We start from the raw sequence: 22,636 nt of genomic DNA, 5'->3' as shown, positions 1-22,636 counted from the left end.
AAATCTCTACATGATAAAAGGCTCAGTGATTTTATTGACCATTCTATTCCCATATCAGTATTATAAATCCCTTTTGTTATCTTGGAAGCATTAAATGGTATGGTATGGACTATGGCATTTGGAAGGAGATCGCTTAACCATTTTTTTCTATGAAAAAATACATTTATAACTATAAGCCTTAAAGCTGCATGCCTCCAGATGAGTCAAAATATTTCAATTAAATCAAGCTTAAGAAATATGTACTACGAATTTAAGAAAAGTAAAATGATTCAAGATTCAAGTAATATTTTACATGTTATGTACGGTTAATGACTGATTTTTTAATATTTATAACTTTATTTCTACTGCGTTACTAACGCAGTAAGGGTTATTTATGCATATTTTGACTACTTTTTGGTCATTTACGTTGGTTATAAGTGTCATTGATAATATGTAAATTGCTTCCTGTTGGTTAATTCACAATGTTATTCATTCAAAAACATTTTCAAAATTTTCATGAAAATTAACGAGAATCTGGAGGCGTGCTGCTTTAAAGATGCTAATTTATATTCTCTTTGGTCATATTATTTATAGTAACATAATGTACATGGTAGCTAAGTTTCATTACTATGCAGCAATTTGTGCATGAATAACAAAAATACATAACACAATATTACATCTGGAAGAAATACTATGAATGCCACAATGTCATGTACATTGCTTTTTCAACCCTTAAAAATTACATTAACACTTATCATGCTTAATATCTTAAATGGACTTGTCCATCTTTTAATCTTGACAAAACCATTTATCATTTTAAGGATATACTGACAGAATAGTGAGCAGTGCAGACCATAATTAAATGTGTCTGAACTGGTCACTTATGAAGAATCAATTGCAGTCAGGAGGCTTAGGGTTAATGACCCAAGACAAATTTTCTGCTATAGAAAAAATGTCACCTTTGACAATATTTTCTCCAATCAAATACATTCAATACACTATATTAACTATGCATTCCAAAAATGTTTTAAAAAAGGGGCCTGGTCATGTTGGTAACTAAAAATCCAACAAATGTTAAAAAGAAATTGGCCTGATCATGATGGTGATAGGAAATAAAGGAATACCCCTGTATCTAATTCCATGTTTATATCAGGTAATCTTCTATTATATGAGACAGGAAATGGCTCGTTTAAAGTGTCTGAATGCACTCCACAAAACTACTAAAACAGTCTGAGACATGATCACATCCAGACACAGCCAGCCTGGAAATGTTGGAAAACTAATTGAATTGTGTTTTTTCAAAGGATTTCATTTTATTGGTCTCCTTGGAGACAGTGTTTACATCACATGCTTATTGGTCTCCCTGGTAACCATCAATTGACCACAGTTGAGGCCATTAAACCCACTTAATCTAAGATGTTCATCAGTTTAAGATCATTACTGAGGGAGAATCATTTAAAATTGGATGTCTAGAAAAATAAAGTGAATTATACAAATTCCCTTACTTTATGCTCTTTTCAAGTATTTTGTGGAAAGGAAATTTTCACATTTTAAGTTTCTATAAAATGTAAAATTTCCTTAAATGCTACATGGAAAACATTAATATTACATTATAGGAAGATAAGAAGTTCTAGAAATTAAACAGTTTCCTATAAATGACCATCCTCTGGGAGCTGTTCTATTTCCACCTTGCATCTTGTTTTAATCTGACAAACTTTGATTAAGGTGACAACAGACACTTTCCGTGGTACTCACAAATATGTCATTTAAACCAAGTTATTTTAGTAATAATTGTTATCTATTTAATCTTTGTGCATTAAATGTCGTTGATCATCATAAAAAATAACATATTTGAAAAAAATGCCTTTGTAAATGATTGATTTTGAATAAAAATCCTAAAATTTTAAAACGTCATATCAAAGTCATTTTTTATTTTTTTGTCATCAAACTTTTGGAAAATAACCATACTTATATTATCTGGGGAACCGTGTCTCAAATTTTTTCTATCTTTTCTCAAAAAAATATTACGTAAGGTCAAACATTTTATGCGGCTTTTTTCACCATACATATTACGTAATTAAAGATAATTAAGTCGCTGATTAAGCAAACAAAAATCCCTGACACGGTTCCCTCCGTAAATGAATTTCCTTTCATGTGCTTTAAACCGCATGTTAATTGCTTGATTATTAAAAAAGTTATGCCGATTCAAAGTTAGTCCGACCCGCATCAAACGAAGTGTCATAAATCGGCTGTTCTCTCTCGGACCCCTACGTTTCACGCTAAATAATTGCATAATACACAAAATATCGCACCAGAGAGGGTCACAAGTTGTGGTAACATACTTTAACAACATTTTATGACCAGTGACATCTGACCAATTAAAAAGCTGCTGATTAATATCAGTTTATAGCCGAAATTTCTTCAATTCTTAACGTGATTTACGATCCGTCTGGTATCTGTCGCACATGTCACGTGACTATCGGTAAAATTTGAGGCACTCAGTGGGGGGAAATGGAACGCATTTGCGCACCGCTAGGGGGGTATTAATTAAATTGTTTCCTTTTTGAAGTTTATTATTATTATCATCAGCATTATTATTGTATTATACCAGTGTCACTCTGCCTGTGTATTCGTGTATGAAATTCTGTTAAAATATAAAATAAAATAACAAAAAACTGAGCTTCTGACAGTCTAAAAAAGTCCATGGTAAATGTACAAATAAGAACGGGATATTATATATTTTTTGCACCAAATTGATGATGCTTCACATATTTTAATAGAAATAAAAGGTATTACTCGATCATTATGATCTGGCCTTCTTGACTTCTATTTTGAATATCATCTATGCACGGCATAGAGATCCAGTTTCTACCGGGATAGACAATAAATTTCATACTTTGTCCCAGATTTATTAGTACTGTGTCCGATTTACTGGCGAACAATTTATTTTCACTGAGAATATACTTTAACATCTTTTTTTATAGAGAAATAATCATCCTTAGACAATTTAAAATGGTTAAGAAATTTGGACACCTTACCACAAGTCATATATAGGCGTTCACATAAAAAATGTTGTCTGTTTTTGTTGTTGTTTTACTTCACATTGTTAGAAAACGAGGTTGAATGTAAAGTAAGCCCTTGAATCTGTACAAAAGTCTATCAGCTCAATGTAATATATATCAGATTAATGGGACAGGCAAATTATTTTCACACATTATGGATATTTTAGCAACTACATTTTTAATCGACCCCGCGGTCGTGCGATTTGCCGCTATGCTTAATTATTTAAGTTCAATACATTATGTTACGTACATTGGCCGACACTTTCTTAATTTATAAAAAAGGCTAAATGTTTAGATATTCATAAAAGATGTACGGTAGTTGTACAATACATGTATTACGAGAAGTATGGACCAGTATGGACCTGTAATTCACGGATATATGGAACTACCGATTTCCCTCATTGATGCCTCAACAGGGGGCGGAGCGTTATCGATAATCGACAGGTTAGGCGAATAGCAGATACAAATAGTATAGGTACCGTTTTAAAACGTTTAAAAACACATTTTTTGGACTAACTGCTTCCAAAATTAAATCACGAATGTGTTCAGAAAAGGTTGATAAATCTTCTTAGCAAAAAATCTCATTTTAGGTATTTTCAGTGATAATTGACTCCGTTGTCACCTTAAGTCATCAGAAAATACTACAAATTTACCATTTTTCATCTGATTTTAACAAGTTTGAAATTGTAAATAACCAACAGGAAGCAAGTTAGTTATAAAAAACACGAATCCATCTTTAAATGCTATTACAGTTAAAAAATTTAAGCACAGCTTTCTTTTCATAAAGAATATCTCCATGCTTTAGTATATAGTATAGTTGGTCAAAATTTTTTCAACTTTTATTTTCAGTTATAAAAAAGACATATAGATCACATTTCAATAATTATGAGGAAACTATAAATGTTATTGGATGGGCCATTGCCACTAGAAAAACACTTACAAAATGCTTACATGATAATTAACAGTGTTAAGTGAAACAGGATATCTTAAAATATTTCTAGTATCAATAATATGATTTGAAATGTGTATGCGTGAAAATTGTCATAATGTTTTGGGCTATTCATTTATTTCGTTATCTGCTTCTTGTCACATTTTGCTAATGTACATTATATGTTACATGTACCATTTAAAGTGAAGCCATTATATTTACTAGTACATGTAATACTAGTAATTTCAGCTATGTTAACAAAGCATTTTTAAGGGTTACCGAAAATAGTGAAAATATGGAGTTTGTTATTTTTCAAACAGTATTATTTTATCAATTTCAACACTGCTGTCACTGCACAAGGAATATTTACCATTTTTTTAATACTAGTACATGTATATATAAAATACAAAAAAAAACTCTTTTGATACTGGCTTTGTACATGTAGATGTTTAGTGCTGGTCACCAGTATAGAGCTAGACTGTTGGTGACAAAGGTTTCAGCAGGGAAAGGGTTATTACTGACATTTATATTACAAATTCTTGTAGTGGGTTAGGTCAATTGGGTAATCCTCATGATCATATGTCAAAGAAAAATTGCAAATAAAATAATTAAAAAAAATTCAACTTGGAATTTCCTAAAATCAATTCATAGGTATATTTCTTGTATACAATATGTATTCAATATCTTAAACCTAAGAAAGAACATGTTGAGAAAATGTGATCACACTTCTCCATCCCGAAAATAAATGTTTTTTTGTTTTTGTTGTTTTTGTTGTTTTTTTTCAGAGAACTTTCTGATATGATGATTTATCCTAAATTTATTCATTGTATTACTGGATCGAACCCTGGACCTACCCAGGATTGAAACTGGGACCTCAGGAGTGACAGTCAGAGGTCTAATCAACTGAGCTTTTCATAATTGGCCACCTAAATCACCCCTCTTAAGAAGCAAGATTCTAACTCAGAATAAAAATATTTCAGAATTTTGCTTTGGCACACCATAATATTGTGTCTAATCCTGGATAAGAACCCATGTTCTAAGCCAGTAGTATATAATTACAATAGCCTTATACCATATTGGTTAAATATCAAACTAAAAAACATAATGGTCTATTCCAGATTGCCATCAGAAGCAACACAGACGCCAGAAAATTTAAAACTGCATCACAAATATAAGCACAGCATTAAAACAATTTATGCTGAATTATTTATTAAAATATCTGAAATCAAATTACTATTAATATAGTGATGGTCCTGCTGGAACAGTTAGAACTTTGAAATGGAGTACTCTCGCCTCTTTGGCTATATATCCTGGAATAGTCCCAGGGTCTAAACCATTGTTTAAAATTCTTATATACATTTTAAACATTAAAGGTTAAAAAAAATTCTTTCTTCATTCTGGAACATTCTTGTCTTGTACCAATCAGAATTAATACCAAGGTACATGTATACTATAGCTCTTACCAGATTCAATTGATTAGACCCAGGGGTCTAAACCAGGAGTATATATTATTAGGTTCATACTGTTTTCTTTAGTGTAATATACAAGTTTTACTCCTGAAAAATACATAGGAGTCTAATCCAGGAGAGTGCCTTTGCAATACAGCATCTTTCTTTGTTTTAGTGCATCTTTAAATATAATAATCTTTACAAAAAAATGAGTTATAAAATATTGTTCTGTAACAAACTGAAAGAATGTAGATTATGAATTTTCTACTACAAAAAATCGAGATATTACCTAGGTTTGAGGTGTCTGATTCTGTTTCATTTTTCGAGTCTGCCAGAGATGACCTTACCATCAAGGTAAGGAAAGATATTAGGAATAAATATCCGATCATAATTGCGAATTTGTTTTCAATTAAATTCCATATGAATATAACAGATAACAAATATAAAAACAAAGTTTAACAAATTTAGAGTATGTGTTAATAATTCATACAATTTTTCCAACAACTGTCCAACTTGATTTAAAGTCCATGCCGCTTTTACTTTGAATGCATTTTGTCAACAAAATCCCACATGTGAACTACAAAACTGTCATGCTAAATTTAGCAATGTCGCTTAAATCATTGAAAAAAAAACTAAAAAATACAAAATTGGTTTTAATTTTAAATACATAAACAAATTATCCATTACCATTATCAAAATTGTCTTTATAAATATAAAATCAAATTCACGATGCATTTCTCACATAAATTTCTAAATAATGACTTCAAATTAAAGGATGAAAAATCATGTCGCTTACAACATAAAGGAAAAGTTAAAAAAATAAGTTGATATGAATTGTCTCCCTTCATCCCACACCAGCTGCTGAATCTTTGAATAATTTCAAAATATTGATTTTCATATCACAAGGCACAGAGCAAAATTTCTGTTTATTTCAACTGAGCAATATCAATTTCCTCTTCAGTGAGCAGTAGCCCATAAATAATTAAAAGTGAAAAAGCTGGTTAAAATCTGTCGCATGTTTTTTTGAGTGTTGTGGTTAATTTTATTAAACTAACACAAAATCATGGACAGTGAATGAAAAAATAACAAAGAAAACAAGCAATTCATGACCGATAGCACAACCTGATACCTGGTCAATATAAAATCTGTCACCTGACTTAAAAATATGTCAATTTACAGTATCAATTTTCTCATATTTAATGATGAACTTAACTGATAATTCTTGTTAAAATAAACTGGGTCTTTCAAAAATAAACAGATTTGAATGAAAAACAAATTTATACTGGATGTTTATATATGGGAATTCTTAAACAGCATTTAAAATGAGTCACAACATTTTAATTTAAGGCAAATGAGGCTTGACAATGTATGGAACAGAATTAATGCATTTATTCTATCTTGCTTGATGACATTGGAACTTGCATTATGCTTAATTCCATCTTGCTTGATGACATTGGAACTTGCATAATGCTTGATTCCATCTTGCTTGATGACATTGGAACTTGCATTATGCTTAATTCTATCTTGCTACATGACATTAGAACTTGCATTATGCTTGATTACATCTTGCTTTATGATATTTAAACTTTGCATTATGCTTGATTCCATTTTTCATTATTTCATTCAAACATTTCGTAGTGACCAATTCTTTCATTGAGTGATAACTATTAAACTGGAACAAGCCATTTGGAATACTAAAATGTTAACGTCATATACCTTTATGTATAAGCTACCTTTCTTCATGCTCTATACAAACCATTTACGGTTTAGTTTTTTTGTATTACTTTTATGTAGAAGTCATTTAAAGTTCCCTGATAGATTTAATGTTAAAATTTGACTTATTTGATTTATAGCTCGCATTGCGTGATTACAATTTGCTTTCTCTTATATCCATTATTCAGTGTTTATGCTTAATAAAGCTCGGTGTCAGATGTTTTGTGGATTATGTTTGATCATCTTACATTATGATAAACAATTTAAACTATGTCTAGCGATTTGTGAACTGTTAAGGGGCGAGATCTCTGTTATCGATATCAACGGAATTTTTCCACGATTCGCCTATCATCGGAATTTTCCGTATAGATACTGCGTACATGTATATATAAATACGTACTAAGCGCTTAATACATGTAAATTGCAGTTGAAAGAATATAAATACAAGTAGTATAATTATGCAATACAATTTTATATATGTATACAGTCTTATAGAAAAAATATGCTCGTAAACAGTTATTCAATGGGGCAGTTACACTTTAAATGGCGCATTCAGGCCCTGGCATAAGGGCTGCACCTACCCCCAAATATACGTTCATGAGCTGGGATGGAATATATACGTGTCAGTTTCATGCAATAGTCTTTCTTAGTGTACTCCCTTACCAAAACATATTATGCTGTCATCCAGTTGTTAAGCACCTGCCTAGGTACAGCGAAGGTCTTAATCGAATGACTTGGACATTTAAAAGCAAAAGTTATTGGCCTTTTAACTTAATAAATGTCTCAGAGTCACTAATAGTGGCGAATAGGTATGTAACACATTAAGACATACATGTATAATGAGGAAAGAAGGAAGTTGTTTATTTTTGTAATATGTGCATAGTCAATTACAAATGAGCCGCGTCACGACAAAACCAACATAATGGGTTTGCGACCAGCATGGATCCAACCAGCCTGCGCGTCCGCGCAGTCTGATCAGGATCCATACTGTTCGCTATCGGTTTCTCTACTTGAAGCGAACAGCATGGATCCTGATCAGACTGTGTGGACGCGCAGGCTGGTCTGGATCGATGCTGGTCGCAAACCCATTATGTTTGCTTTGTCGTGACGCGGCTCAAATGTTGGGCATATGTGTGTCTGATTATAGATCAGACATCTCGCACAAACCACCACATTAACATACATTTGTGCTTAATGATATACTATGCACATCTTTCAGTAACATATTTTTATCACAGAAATTTATTGAAATCTATAAAATTCTTACTAAATATGTTTTATTTAAATAAAAACACATACACATAATGTATAGGAATCTGCTTTCCTTATTACGGGTCAAGTAAAGTTGTGTCTGTCTTCAAAAGAAACTTCCATATACATGTATTTTTTGTAATAATACTATACATGTATATTCATATTGCCCACTTACCGTGTAAAGGATTTAAAGCACAATATTTGTGTGAAGCCAAATTATATTTATTTTATTTTACAGAAAAAAAAATCAAGTTTGTACTGTACTAAGTCGTGGCCACGAGTTACTAAGTCGTTTAAGTTGTGGGAACGAGATAACTATGTCTTGCAGACGAGATAATTAAATCAGATTACACCATCATTAACTTAGAAAATTTCTGTTTAAAGATTTACGTGCAACATTAATCTTTGAAAATACTGAAGTGTTCACTTTGAACTTGAGGCCCATAAATCAGACATAAATTTTGACTAAGTTATAGCCCTTTGTTGGGACAATTATATGATAGAATTGGTCATTTTGTACGTACAACGGCCTGTTAACATTGTTTATACCTTAACTTGAGAGGGACTTAGTCCTGGTTTGTTTTATTGGGTAGGGACATTGCCTATGGACAGTAGATATCCTATAAGGATGTTTGAGGTCACGGGTCAGATAAACTTGATACTTCATGTAAAATCCTTGTCTGATGAATGATTTAGAAAAAGATCAGTAGATGACACCTAATATTTTTAGGCAATTTGGTCAGAAATCAGGGTCACAATGACGCTAAATCTTGGACCATTCAATAACTTGTATAAATGGCACTTTTACGGACAGGAAAAGTGGGGGCATCCTTGTTAGGAAAATTCATATAAATAGTGTAATTTGATTGGTTATTAACTCGTTCGCACGACTTAACTTTCTCGTAGCCACGACTAAACTTTATCGTGGCCACGACTAAACTTTATCGTGGCCACGACATAGTAACTTGTTCCAACGACTTAATTATCTCGTGGCCATGACTTAGTAACTCGTGGCCACAACATAGTATCTCGTTCCCACGACTTAACTATCTCGTGGCCACGACTTAGTAACTCGTGGCCACGACACAGTATCTCGTGCGCACGAGATAAATAAAAACACACACATGTCACCTTTGTGCCACCGTAAGTTTGAGCATAGTATATCTCACTATTGCTCATACGACTATCACACACGCTCAAAAAGAAGTGTAAACAATTGTATAAGAGGTGAGTTGCCACTTGTAGGGTGAGTTATTAGAGAAATCTATAACATTTTTTTCCACATACTGGCGGAATCTTCAAAAACACGCACTTTTCGTCTGTCGCATCGTGTTCTCTTGTTTTTCAGTAAATTTTCCCTTTACATGTCAGGCTCCAACTAACACTGTTCTGTATATGCCACTGTATAAAGGGGACGTAACTTTGTTTACTCCACGTGCCAAAATACGGGATCATCCGGAAAATAACGGGATGTACCGACAAAGCGACACCTGCTGTCATAATATGAACACAAATTATCGCAACTCGCATTATGCTTACTGCCAACTGCTTAGTGCGTACTGTCACATGCGACTATAATATCGCTATCGTTGTCATCTTCGTTGTCGTTGCGCAGTGATCATGTATTGCATTATATTTGTAATTAGTGAATATATTGAAGCATATGAATGCTAAGACACATCAAATTCGCCAATTATTGATCAAAATTAATAATTTATTGTGACATAATGTCGACAATATAAGTGGCAGATTTAAAGCAAATTAAAGGTACTGACATAAACTTACCATGTTACATATAGTAATATCAAGAACAAGCAAAGAATGTTATCTTAAACACCAAACATAATACGTTGACCTTTATAAAAGATGCAATTAAACATATAGCATGTTAAAATATGTGAGTTTGATGGTTTAGTAGGGAACACATAAGGTTGCAATTACATGAAAGTGCATTCAGTAATCATAAGGCATGATTGAATTCAGCAAAACGCAGGTTTTCATTGTCATAAAGAAGTATAGTGAGAGCATAATGTAAGTTCCGATATCATTAAGCAAGGTGGAATAAATGCACTAATTCTGTTCCATAACAATGTACTTTTTTATTGTGATCATTCAGGGTTGGTTTTTTTTCTGTTCTATTGGTTGGGTTTAGTTTTACTTTAAGGTTAGCTTTACTGGTGGGGGAAGATCTCGGGTGCCCCTCTGTGCATTATTTTAGGCACAGATGGGTACCTAAGTAGAACTGCCGATGTTCCATAAGCTAGTTGGCTTAAGCTTCCTCACATGAAAAAAATCCAAAGTCTAAGAGGGGATTTGAACTCAGCAGCACTGAGCAAAAGAGTCTCCGTCTTGCCCCCACCCCCTCAACATCCCCACTCCAGGGGAACAGAAGGTTAAATGGTAGAACCATTAACGCTTCTGAACTATTTGATCATCTTGTCCAGATGGAAGATCTAAATGTCTCTAGTGGGAAATTCACCCCACAATGTTATAAGAGTAAATGATTTGAGGTCGGCCAGCTATATTAATCAATCAGTCATTGAGGCCTACCCTCTAGTGTCTTATCTTATTCAAACATTTCATTTCCCCCTAATGTCATTTCTCTCAGTCTTCACTGTAAATTGATCACCTTTTTACATATACGATATTGTATCATAGAAATGGTAATTATATGTTTCATTTATATTCATAACAAGGCTTACAGTCTGCCAGGAATTCTTGATGTAGAAACTTTGCAGGCAAGCTTTTAAGCTGTTATTCATCATCTCATTTTAGCTTTCTCATTTTGCACAGAACTGTTTACAGAACAATATTTAGCAATGTTTCCTTGACAATTAAACTGTCCACAGACATATTTTTTTATGATACAGAAGCTCGTAAACTTTCTTAAGAGAAGAAATTAAATGTTGTAATCATGAAACAATTTTCTTTTACACTGACTGCTATAAAGTTACAAATTCTAACTTTATTTAACTCTTTGAGTATTAGATGCAGACCAAAGTTTATCCTTTGTGAAATTCGGTAATTTCTTCGGATTTCAAATTTTAACAGAAATAAATAAATGTTTGGTAAGGGAACACAAAATTAATGCATGTTTCTTGAAAACTTCTTATTAAGCAGATGCATGAAGTTCTCAAGAAACATGCATTAATTTTGTACAAACATTATTTCAATCTAAAACTAAAACAAACAAAAAATTGTTTTAAAAGATTTGGAGGGGGAACATTGGTTGGTTTACATATTAATTATAACTACTGGCTTCGGGTAAGAAATTGTTTTGTATCATTCTAAACATTGGTGTGATGATAATTTAACTATATTCAACTCATCATATGAAAATAATAACAATTAAAATCAAGCTTAGCAGCTAAGATTTTATGAGACACCAATTTCTTTTAAAATTTGTATTGATCAGAAATTGTTATTCGAGAGAAAAAAACCATTTATAGGAACTCAAATGTCTCCGGCCCAAAAGCCTAAAATCATAAAATTTGAATTCTTTACACAGATCAACTTGCACACATAAAACAGAAAGATATGCAAAAGGTATTTAAGAAATATACTCCAAATAGAAATTAAAAATTGTATTTTTATGCTATTTAAGCCTGATTTAAGTGAAGAACGTTGCAAGCTTTTCAGTTTTAGATTATTCATTTATTATCATTCTGGAAGCAAATTATCTGAAATTTTGCACACAAGTTAGACCACCATTAAATGGGACATTAATCTCGAAACATTATTTCCCGTCCTGTCATGTCAAAACACTTCACTGGAGTTCCTTTAAATGAGTGTGCCATTAAAAGATAGCTGCACATCAAGTTGACAATAATTTAGAAATACAAAAAACCCATCTTCAGGGGGGTGGGGGGGGAGCTTAATTTTATGCAAATTTTGATTTGTCTTCTCCGTTATTTTCAAGAAGCAATTTAGAATATTTAGTCATATTGCCTTCAAGATGTATTATACTTTATATTATAGGTATATAATGTATTATTGTTTATATGGTAAGTATACATTTCTCACAAAATTTTGGAAGAATGCAAAAATATGAGACATAAGAATAACATGACTTGCTATGATCATACTCCAAGGAAACAATATGGTTCAGTGACAGACAGATCAAAAATGTATGTATGTTTTTTTTAACCCTCACAACTTGAATGAACCATATGGGTGGGCAAACACTTCATTTAAAAATTGGTTAGTTCAAGGTCAACAAATCAACATCTATAAATAATACAGAGGATTGTCACAGGGTGAGATAAAAGTGCAGTCTGACTGGGATTCAAACCTGGAACCCTGGGAATACCATTATGTGGCTCTACCGACTGAGCTATCCTGCCGCTTAAACATCTTTTCCTGTAGTAATCAGTTTTTCAAGCGTGACCAGATAGTCCGTCTGAGTATGTGGTATTCCATTTTCTGGCATTTCGTAATTGCGACTTACTTTCATGACTTTTTTTTACTGGTATTAATCAATTGTTTCATCTTTACTTTTCAGTACATTACATTGTACACATGGCTATCAAAGCTTGAGTCAACAATATAATGACAGTTATATCTAGTCTAGTTTGTAGATGGCATGATGTATGCAAATTAGCACATGTTTGGACTTCCACAGCAACCAAGGAGATGCGGTGACCACTATAACCTATCTTATAAAAAGGGAAGCAGAGAAAAAGTAAATGAACTTACATGCACAACTTTTGCCGTCAGCTTTCAATCTGCCATAGGTACATTGACAGAATGCCTGGCCCGTTACATCAGTGTAACATTTATCTTGGCAACCATAATTATCTCCATGACATTTATTTATCTCACAATTTTCACTATCTTCCGCTACTGCGATGATACCCATTGGTTGACGTTCCAGATTTTTACGTAGCCAAACGATACCAGTGCCATCGTATTTGTTAGCACGTATGACAGCGCGTAGCATCCAGTCTGTCCAGAATAGATAGTTATCGTAAACAGCGAGACCGAAGGAATGTTGAGGTATAGATGTGATGATTACCTAAATAATACAGATAAAACACACAAAAATTAACCCTAAATATCTTAAATGGACAAATCCATCTTTCAATCTGGGTCGGACCATTTATAAATTTTAGGTAAAATTTCAAAATATGTACTGATAGAGCAGACCAAGCTCAGTCAGGATCTGCAGACTGATCTTGGTATGCCCTGATTGCATGATGAGAACCTGTTGCTACCGGCAGTTAAATTGTTTGAAAGTATCTTTATTTATTCAAGAGACAATATGATACTGGCTTCAGTATTACCTATTGCTGAGATATTTTCTTATATTGTCATCATCTTCACATGGAACATTTAAATATCTAATCAGTAGAATTTATATCTAATAATTTATAAACTGAGCAACTTACGTGAATTTGTATTCAACAATTTATAACCAAGAAACTTATGTTAATTTGTATTCAATAATCTATAACCTGAGAAAATTACATGAATTTGTATTCAATAATTTATAACCTGAGAAAACTAGAACTGCCACTATCATGGCGTGAATACCCCCGCATACCACTTTGTCAGAATCAACAGTGGCCATTTAGAGCTCAAGGACAACCTCCCTGCCAAATCTGAGGTTACTAACCCAGTGCATTGCTAAGTTATGTATTCTACATGCTTCAAATGTGAAAATGTCAAAATCAATACATTGCGGACAGGACATTCTTTAGCAATTGAGAAGAAAAGCTTTTGTTTGTCAAGCTCCCTGTGACCTTGACCTTTGACCCAGTGACCTCAAAATCAATAGGGGTCACCCTATAGTCATGATCAACATCCATACCAAATATGAAGACTGTGGGTCAAAGGAATCTTAAGTTAATGGGTGGACAAACTTTTTGAAGTCAAAGTCCCTATGACCTTGACCTTTGATCCCAGTGACCTCAAAATCAAAAGGGGTCATCTACTAATCATGATCAACATCCATGTCAAATATGAAGACTGTGGGTCAAAGGAATCTAAAGTTATTGGGCAGACAAAGTTTTTGAAGTCAAAGTCCCTGTGACCTTGACCTTTGACCTCAAAATCAATAGGGGTCATCTACTAATCATGACTAACCTCCATGCCAAATATGACAACTGTAGGTCAAAGGAATCTTAAGTTATTTGGCGGACAAGCTTTTTGAAGTCAAGGCCCCTGTGACCTTGACCTTTGACCTGGTGACCTCAAAATCAATAGGGGTCATCTACTAATCATGACTAACCTCCATGCCAAATATGAAGACTAAGGGTCAAAGGAATCTTAAGTTATTGGGCGGACAAGCTTTTTGAAGTCAAGGCCCCTGTGACCTTGACCTTTGACCTAGTGACCTCAAAATCAATAGGGGTCATCTACTAATCATGACTAACATCCATGCCAAATATGAAGTCTAAGGGTCAAAGGAATCTTAAGTTATTGGGCGGACAAGCTTTTTGAAGTCAAGGCCCCTGTGACCTTGACCTTTGACCTCAAAATCAATAGGGGTCATCTACTAATCATGACTAACATCCATGCCAAATATGAAGACTAAGGGTCAAAGGAATCTTAAGTTATTGGGCGGACAAGCTTTTTTGAAGTCAAGGCCCTGTGACCTTGACCTTTGACCTAGTGACCTCAAAATCAATAGGGGTCATCTACTAATCATGACTAACCTCCATGCCAAATATGAAGACTAAGGGTCAAAGGAATCTTAAGTTATTGGGCGGACAAGCTTTTTGAAGTCAAGGCCCCTGTGACCTTGACCTTTGACCTAGTGACCTCAAGATCAATAGGGGTCATCTACTAATCATGACTAACCTCCATGCCAAATATGAAGACTAAGGGTCAAAGGAATCTTAAGTTATTGGGCGGACAAGCTTTTTGAAGTCAAGGCCCCTGTGACCTTGACCTTTGACCTAGTGACCTCAAAATCAATAGGGGTCATCTACTAATCATGACTAACCTCCATGCCATATATGAAGACTAAGGGTCAAAGGAATCTTAAGTTATTGGGCGGACAAGAAAAAACCGACAGCCGGACGGCCGGACGGACAGCCGGACAGACGGACAAGCTGATTCCAGTATACCCCCCTTACAACTTTGTTGTGCGGGGGTATAATTACGTGAATTTGTATTCAACAATTTATAACCCAAGAAACTTATGTTAATTTGTATTCAATAATCTACAACCTAAGAAAATTACATGAATTTGTATTCAATAATTTATAACCTGAGAAAATTACATGAATTTGTATTCAATAATTTATAACCCAAGAAACTTACGTTAATTTGTATTCAATAATCTATAACCTGAGAAAATTACATGAATTTGTATTCAATAATTTATAACCAGAGAAATTTACATGAATTTGTATTCAATAATTTATAACCAGAGAAATTTACGTGAATTTGTATTCAATAATTTACATGAATTTGTATTAAATAATTTTTAACCTGCGAAACTTACATATCTGTTTGAACCATCCATATCACATCTCTCTATCTTGTCTAACCTGGCATCGGACCAGTACAACTTCTTGGCTTTATGGTCAATCGTAAGACCATTTGGTGTGAGAATATCCTTGATGATAACGTCCTCCGGGTGTTCACCAGTCAGGTTTGAACGTTGAATCCTAGGCTTCTCATTGTTCCAATTTGTCCAGTAAATCAACCTAAAGAATAACAATACATCATTAAAGGAACTCAATCTTGGTCCAAAAGCGTAACAAATTTAGAATTTGAATTTCTAAGATAAATCAAGTGAGGCAGTTAAAACAAAAAGATATGCAGAAGATAATTAAGAAATAAACTAGAAATAGATTAGAAATCATATTTTAATGCTATTCTCACCTCAGTTTAAGTGAAAGGCATTGCAACACTTTAAAATTATGATAATCATTCTTAGAAAATGGTGTGAGTGAACGATCTGAAATTTTGCATATATGAGCCGTGTTATGACAAAACCGACATAATGGGTTTGCGACCAGCATGGATCCAGACCAGCCTGCGCATCCGCGCTGTCTGATCAGGATCCATGCTGTTCGCTTACAAATCCTATTACAAGTAGAGAAACTGATAGCAGCTGTTACATATTTCAAAGCAACACCAGGGGTCAAAACCATCTTACCTACTGAAGCTAAGAGTTGCATAGACTCCAGTTATGAAAAAAACCCATTTAGTCATGCAGCAATAAACAATGGCTGCAATTCTTATGCCTCAACCATTAAAGGCAACCCCTCAGCCACAAGGGGCTTAAAATTCATTTCTCCTGCACTTATCAAGCATGCCGATATTCTATCAATATACAAAACTTACTCCCAACAACTGTCTACAACAATGGCCCTCGGATGATCTAGTTTTGACATCTGTATAACAACTTCCGGTTTACGAGTTTTATTATTTAACGCGTCATTCACGTTGATCTTGCTGATACACGAGTTTGTATAACTTGTCCAGTAGATGTCACCATTAAATTTTTCATATGCCAATCCCTCTGCAGATCCTATGCCTACAATGAACAAACTTCAAATTAACAATAACAAACTTCAAATAAACAAAAGCAAACTACAAATTTATAATAACAACAACAATCCAAGGTTTCAAAGATGATCTTTTAGTCCCCAATTGTTTTCTTCAAATTATTGGATATTTAAACAAGGTTTTTGGATGTATTTAATTTAAGGCTAATAATACAGGTATCTTAATCAAATGTGTAAGCATACAAGATTTGCAATAGATAATTTTGATTCTGCTACACTTGTAAATCTTTAAATATTAACATATTTTGGCAGTGCATATGTCGCATTTTGCACATTACACAGATTTCAAAGAGTTCATACTTTGTATTTTATCTACAAATAAGTCTTGCATAATTCTTTCAAGGAATCAAATAATGTTTGATAATGTACTCCTAGAAACTTTCACGAAAGCAATATTTCACATTTTTAATAAGGACGGCGCTTTTACGGTGGTACATCATAATGGTAGTCTATATGGTTAAAGCTTTAAATGTTCACTCATTTGTCCCATGCAATTTTTTTGCAGAAATAAACATTCGCAGAAATGTCCCCACCGCGGAAAAGTGCTAACTTAAAAAGCGTGGAATAATTTCTAGATATACAATATAAACTGTTCTTAATTACTACATGTACTTGAAGGATCAAACCTTACCTTCGACAACCACTCTTATATTGGATCCATTAAAGTACACTGCCTGAATATCGCCACGTTGTATATCACTGTAGAAAATCATGTTGTTGGCGTAGTCGAACGACAGGCCGATAACGTTACGTAAAAACGTGTCGTTAGTTATTGGATTGAGCGGAGGATTTTTGTCGTTCTCATCATCGAGATGAATACTTGACATCTGTGTGACCTTCGAGAACATGAGGAAACCGTTGTGATCTGAAAAATGTACGGAAAACATAACAAATATATATTAATATAATGCAATTTTAATGCTTCTCCCTGCTTTTTGCTATATTAATATACTGTCAACTGTTTTACTCATGCCTATATAGGTCAATTTAGATCTTTCTTAAAAAAAAAGAATGTTTTTTAATGATATATTCATATTGTGTTTACCTATATTGTGTATGGTTAAAAAGCATAAAATTATAAATTATTCTCAGTGTTTATTCAAAAGATGGGTTTTTTTACATTTAAAAAGAGACTGTACAATAATTATCAATATTTTTTCAAATGCCAAGTTTTCGCATAATATATCTTGAAAACATAAGTGGTTTTATACCTTCACAACTTTTGCCGTCTGCTGCAAGCTTGCTGTAGGAGCAAGCACAATTCACCTTGTTACTACCAACATATAAACACAGCTCCTTACAGCCTCCATTATCTTCTGCACACAAGTTACTATCTGTATCATTAAACATCATAATTAGTATGTAAAAAAAACAAAAACAAGAGCAATCAGTGATCACATGTGTCGCATGATGATAGTCAAATGCATGTTGCAGCTACTGTGTAGCAGGAGACACAAAAATCATTAACAGACTGAAATGCTTTTTTTTGTTCAAGGGCCAAAAATACAGCCCTTTTTGGTTGAGCAGACAGACGGACAGACAGACGATGGGGAAGTGATCCCTGTATGTTGCCACTGCTCTGTAGCAGGTGACACTAAAAAAAGGAGCAAAATATAACAAAACCCGTCCCAGGACGGCACAGTTCTTTTTTCTCAGTGCTAGATACATGTAGTTAAATAAAAAAATCATAGAAAAAAGGGGGATAACTTTGCTAAAAGTAAATTTAAAATTATTTGCCCTTTTGAAATGGTGTCCCTTTACATACTTATGGTATTACAGATCATCTATTACAGACAACTTTAAATAAAGATTAGAAACACAAGATTTGACTATAATTTTATCATTTACATTATTATGACATTTGTAATATATAACAATCATACCTATCTGTCTACTTCTGTCATAAGCTTTAATGTCCTTCAACTTATCTCCAAGGTCAGCCCGTATTAAAGTTGGATTACTACCGTCCACCCTCGAGGCAGAGTAAATGGATGAAATAGATGGACCATTCAAATTTCTATAATATACAAAATTATAATTAAATCAATTAAAAACCAATTGATAAATAGTTATAAACACTTTCTTTTATCTTTTTATTAACTTTTGTAGTGGTAGCCTATTAGACAAGGGCTCTTCTTCCTGACCCTTCGAGCTTGGGTTCAAGCCCAATTAAGCTCACAACCTCCTCATTAAACTCCAGTAATGATTAATTCTATTAAGAGACACTTCACACAAGCACAGTATAGATCATATGGCATCTTTCCAGCTTAAATGGTGGAGAAAGACCTCAGATGCCCCTCTGTACATTATTTCAGGCAAAAACAGCACCTGAGCAGAACCACTGATGTTCCACGGGTAGTTTCCTAACCATTGTTCCTGGTGAGTTACACCAGTACTAGACTACCTTCCTCCGGGCTAAACTACCAAAGCATCTCCTGGGGATCGAACCCACGCCAGAGAGGTAACTGGATTAGAAGTCATCAACTGTAGCCCCTCAACCACGGAGGAAGGAACGGAATATAAATTCAGCAAAAATCCATGCTAGCTACAAATTTTAAGCAAAAATGCAAAAACCTTTAAAAAATCTCTAAACCTGTTGCAACTCAGTGGTAAGCTTCTGCTACCAATATAGAGCCAGGCCAATCTGTACTTGCATGCCATATCACCAGACTCTATCAAATAACTGTTGGGGGCTCAATGCATTCTTGTACATTTTGTATATTGATACTGAAACCCCTTAAACTTCAAATGAACTGTTCCACAGTCTAAGCAGGTCAGATCCATTACAAAACTTCTGCAGGTTAAAGAATAATGATCCCAAAATTAAAATATTAAAGGGAAGTAACTCTTACCCATCAATCCAGAAAATTTTATCTTTATATATGGTCAGTGATATAGGTTTCATCTTGAAATCATCAGTTTGTCTGAGCAGCACATGTCTCTGATTGGTCAATAAATCTATGGCTGCTATCGTCTGAAATTATAACAAAAATAATGTCTGCTCCATAAATCTTATTATAATAAAGTGTTAAATATATGACATAAAAAAACAAGAAATGTGTCCATAGGACACGGATGCTCCCACACGCCACTGTTCTGTTAATCTTATGAGTCTTGGTCAAATATTTTTTGGACTACATGTGCCTCAAGTTGAAAACTAAAAATCAACAAAGGGCCATAATTCTGTTAAATTTGGTCGCAGCAAAAAATTCCTTCCTTAACTACCATCTACATATTAAGGTTGTTCATCCCTGGAATTTAAGCAAAATCTGCCATCCGGTTTAAGAGGAGTTGCGTTCACAAAATTTCTACATAGTATATAGTGAAAAAATCAACAAAGGGCCATAATTCTGTTAAATTTGGCCGCAGCAAAAATTCCTTCCTTTACTACCATCTACACATTAAGGTTGTTCATCCCTGTAAGTTTAAGCAAAATCTGCCATCCGGTTTAAGAGGAGTTGCGTTCACAAAATTTCGGGACATACGGACTGACGGACAAGTGCAACGCTATATGCTCCCACATTGTGGGGGCATAACAATAATTACTAGACTTTCACATAAAAACTCTTCAAGTTATTTCATACCATAATTAACTCACCTTTGGCATTCAGAAAAGGTAACAGAAAAGTTCATGAAGCTTACAATACAAATTACATCAATGAAAATATACCAAATTACTGTACCCGGTGGATTTTTTATTTTGTCTGACTCAACATTAAAGGTTAAATTAAGATAAATATCATGTACATGCATTTGAGCCGCGTCATGACAAAACCAACATAGTGGGTTTGCAACCAGCATGGATCCAGACCAGCCTGCCCATTCGCGCAGTCTGATCAGGATCCATGCTGTTCGCTGTCAGTTTCTCCACTTGTAATAGAGTTGATAAACAAACAGCATGGTTCCTGATCAGACTGCGCGGCTGGTCGGGATCCATGCTGGTCACAAACCCATTATGTTGGTTTTGTCAAGACACGGCTCATTTAATTAGATAATGAAAGGATGATATATCTACATTATTGTTTAATTCTGAGACTTGAGGTATCTTACTTCATGCAAAGTTATTATATTATGTAATAAATTATTTAAATTACCCTTCCCTCAAAATTTCAAAAAAAATTAAATTAAAATTAATAGGGAAATTTTTAAATTTTTTTTACAGGAAACACATCACAAAAACACATACCTGCATATCATTAGCAGTATCGCACCAATATAAATTGTGTGTCTCATAATCGATCGTCAGACCCCATGGTGTGGTTATATTGTTGTATACGTAATGTACTCGCTCCGAACCGTCCAACTTGGCTCTCTCTATACGTGCTTCTAGTCCCCAGTCACTCCAGTATAAATATCTGAAACAACAAATAAATAAATAAATAAATAAAGCATATTAAGTGAAAGTATACACAGACATATGATATTATAGTTAATTGACAATGTGCTCAAAAGTACCTTAATTGTGGAAATTAAGGATTTTGCATTAGAACACTTAAATTCTTGCCAAGGTCTGTAGTAACGGAAAATACCAGCAGTTTCCTTTTGGTGAGGTTCCAGCTGAGAAATCCAAGATGGCATTCAAGATGGCCATCACAAAGTATATTTTTCCCAATTTTCTTAAGTCCAAAATTGTTATCATTTTGATATGTAATGCAATTTATTCTAGTACAAAGGCCATTTAGGTTTAAGCAGTGTCTCCATACTACTATGCACTTGGAACTAAAAGTTTAATGATAAGTTGCTCAAATATCATGTTTGTGGGGTGTGATGGGGGGATGAGAGGTTTGACAATTTTATTTTGCAGCTCATAGCACATGTCAAGGTATTGAACTGTTCACTAATTAGAGGAAAAAGTGTGTAAGCGACTAGACAGCTCAGTTGTTAGAACCGTGATACAATATATTCCGAGGTCTCAAGTTCGAGTCCCAGTCAGGCAGCACATGTTTCTCACCCGCTTTTTCATCACAAGAAATGAGTATGAATGATATCAAGCTATTTCCAATAAAAATCATTGCTGTTATACACAGGTTTGACTGTACAATACAATCATGCACCTACCCTAATACAGGATTAACTACAATAGATCTAGGTTTCTCCATATCTCCACTGGTTATAACATAACGGCTAGAGCCATCAATCTTTGCCACCTCAATAGTGCTATGACCGGCATCTGTCCAGTAAATGTTCTCTGAAAATGAAGAAAACATCTTTACTTCCCATGTTAAGCAACTACATTCTTGTTTTGATATATAAAATTTCATTTATTCCTTGCTTGCATTTAAGATTCAAATACCTTGGCAATTCATTTCTCAAAACTGAGCAAAAACACTCCACTGTCTTTTTCCAGGGAATATAAAAGCTTTACTGATAAAGGAAAATACACTCTTTTTCCAGGAGTGAGCAAGTACCTTATTAGAACCACCAACCTTTCATAGCCTAGCTAGCAGAAATGTTTGTGTCCTTTAATTGATATGACCACACAACAGTAAGAGGCAAGAAAACAAACATAACAACACTGCTGATTTTTTGGTAATGAATTTTTTATAATTATTTGATTTATATTTCTATTGTTAGTTCAAATAATTTTGAGAATTTCAAGATTAAAGAGTTTTTGTCAGACAACGTGGATAGTTCTGGCTGACCTTGCACTATATGAATGACACAGATCTGCCATGTTGTTGTTTAAAGCTAAAAATTAGTATAACACCTGCAGAGTGGTCCTACCTCTTT

General features: G+C 33.9%; 1 protein-coding gene across 9 annotated transcripts in view; it reads right to left on the bottom strand.

The window, feature by feature from the left end:
- LOC132745464 (prolow-density lipoprotein receptor-related protein 1-like) overlaps positions 1-22,636 on the bottom strand; it is a 190,797-nt gene that overhangs the window by 72,322 nt on the left and 95,839 nt on the right. For all 9 annotated transcript variants that reach the window (XM_060734397.1, XM_060734401.1, XM_060734402.1 and 6 more), the window contains 9 exons: positions 21,965-22,094; positions 21,093-21,261; positions 19,759-19,880; positions 18,790-18,923; positions 18,118-18,240; positions 17,538-17,771; positions 16,683-16,875; positions 15,835-16,039; positions 13,080-13,398 (listed from right to left, as the gene is read on the bottom strand). In XM_060734397.1, coding sequence (XP_060590380.1) covers positions 13,080-13,398; positions 15,835-16,039; positions 16,683-16,875; positions 17,538-17,771; positions 18,118-18,240; positions 18,790-18,923; positions 19,759-19,880; positions 21,093-21,261; positions 21,965-22,094 — 1,629 coding nt within the window. The remainder of the gene's footprint in view (positions 1-13,079; positions 13,399-15,834; positions 16,040-16,682; positions 16,876-17,537; positions 17,772-18,117; positions 18,241-18,789; positions 18,924-19,758; positions 19,881-21,092; positions 21,262-21,964; positions 22,095-22,636) is intronic.

This window comes from Ruditapes philippinarum, unplaced genomic scaffold, assembly GCF_026571515.1.
Source record: "Ruditapes philippinarum isolate M1 unplaced genomic scaffold, ASM2657151v2 ctg228_1_1_1_1, whole genome shotgun sequence".
Taxonomy (NCBI): domain Eukaryota; kingdom Metazoa; phylum Mollusca; class Bivalvia; order Venerida; family Veneridae; genus Ruditapes; species Ruditapes philippinarum.
The sequence above is the reverse complement of the archived record's forward strand: the minus strand, read 5'-3'. Positions and strand labels throughout refer to the sequence as shown.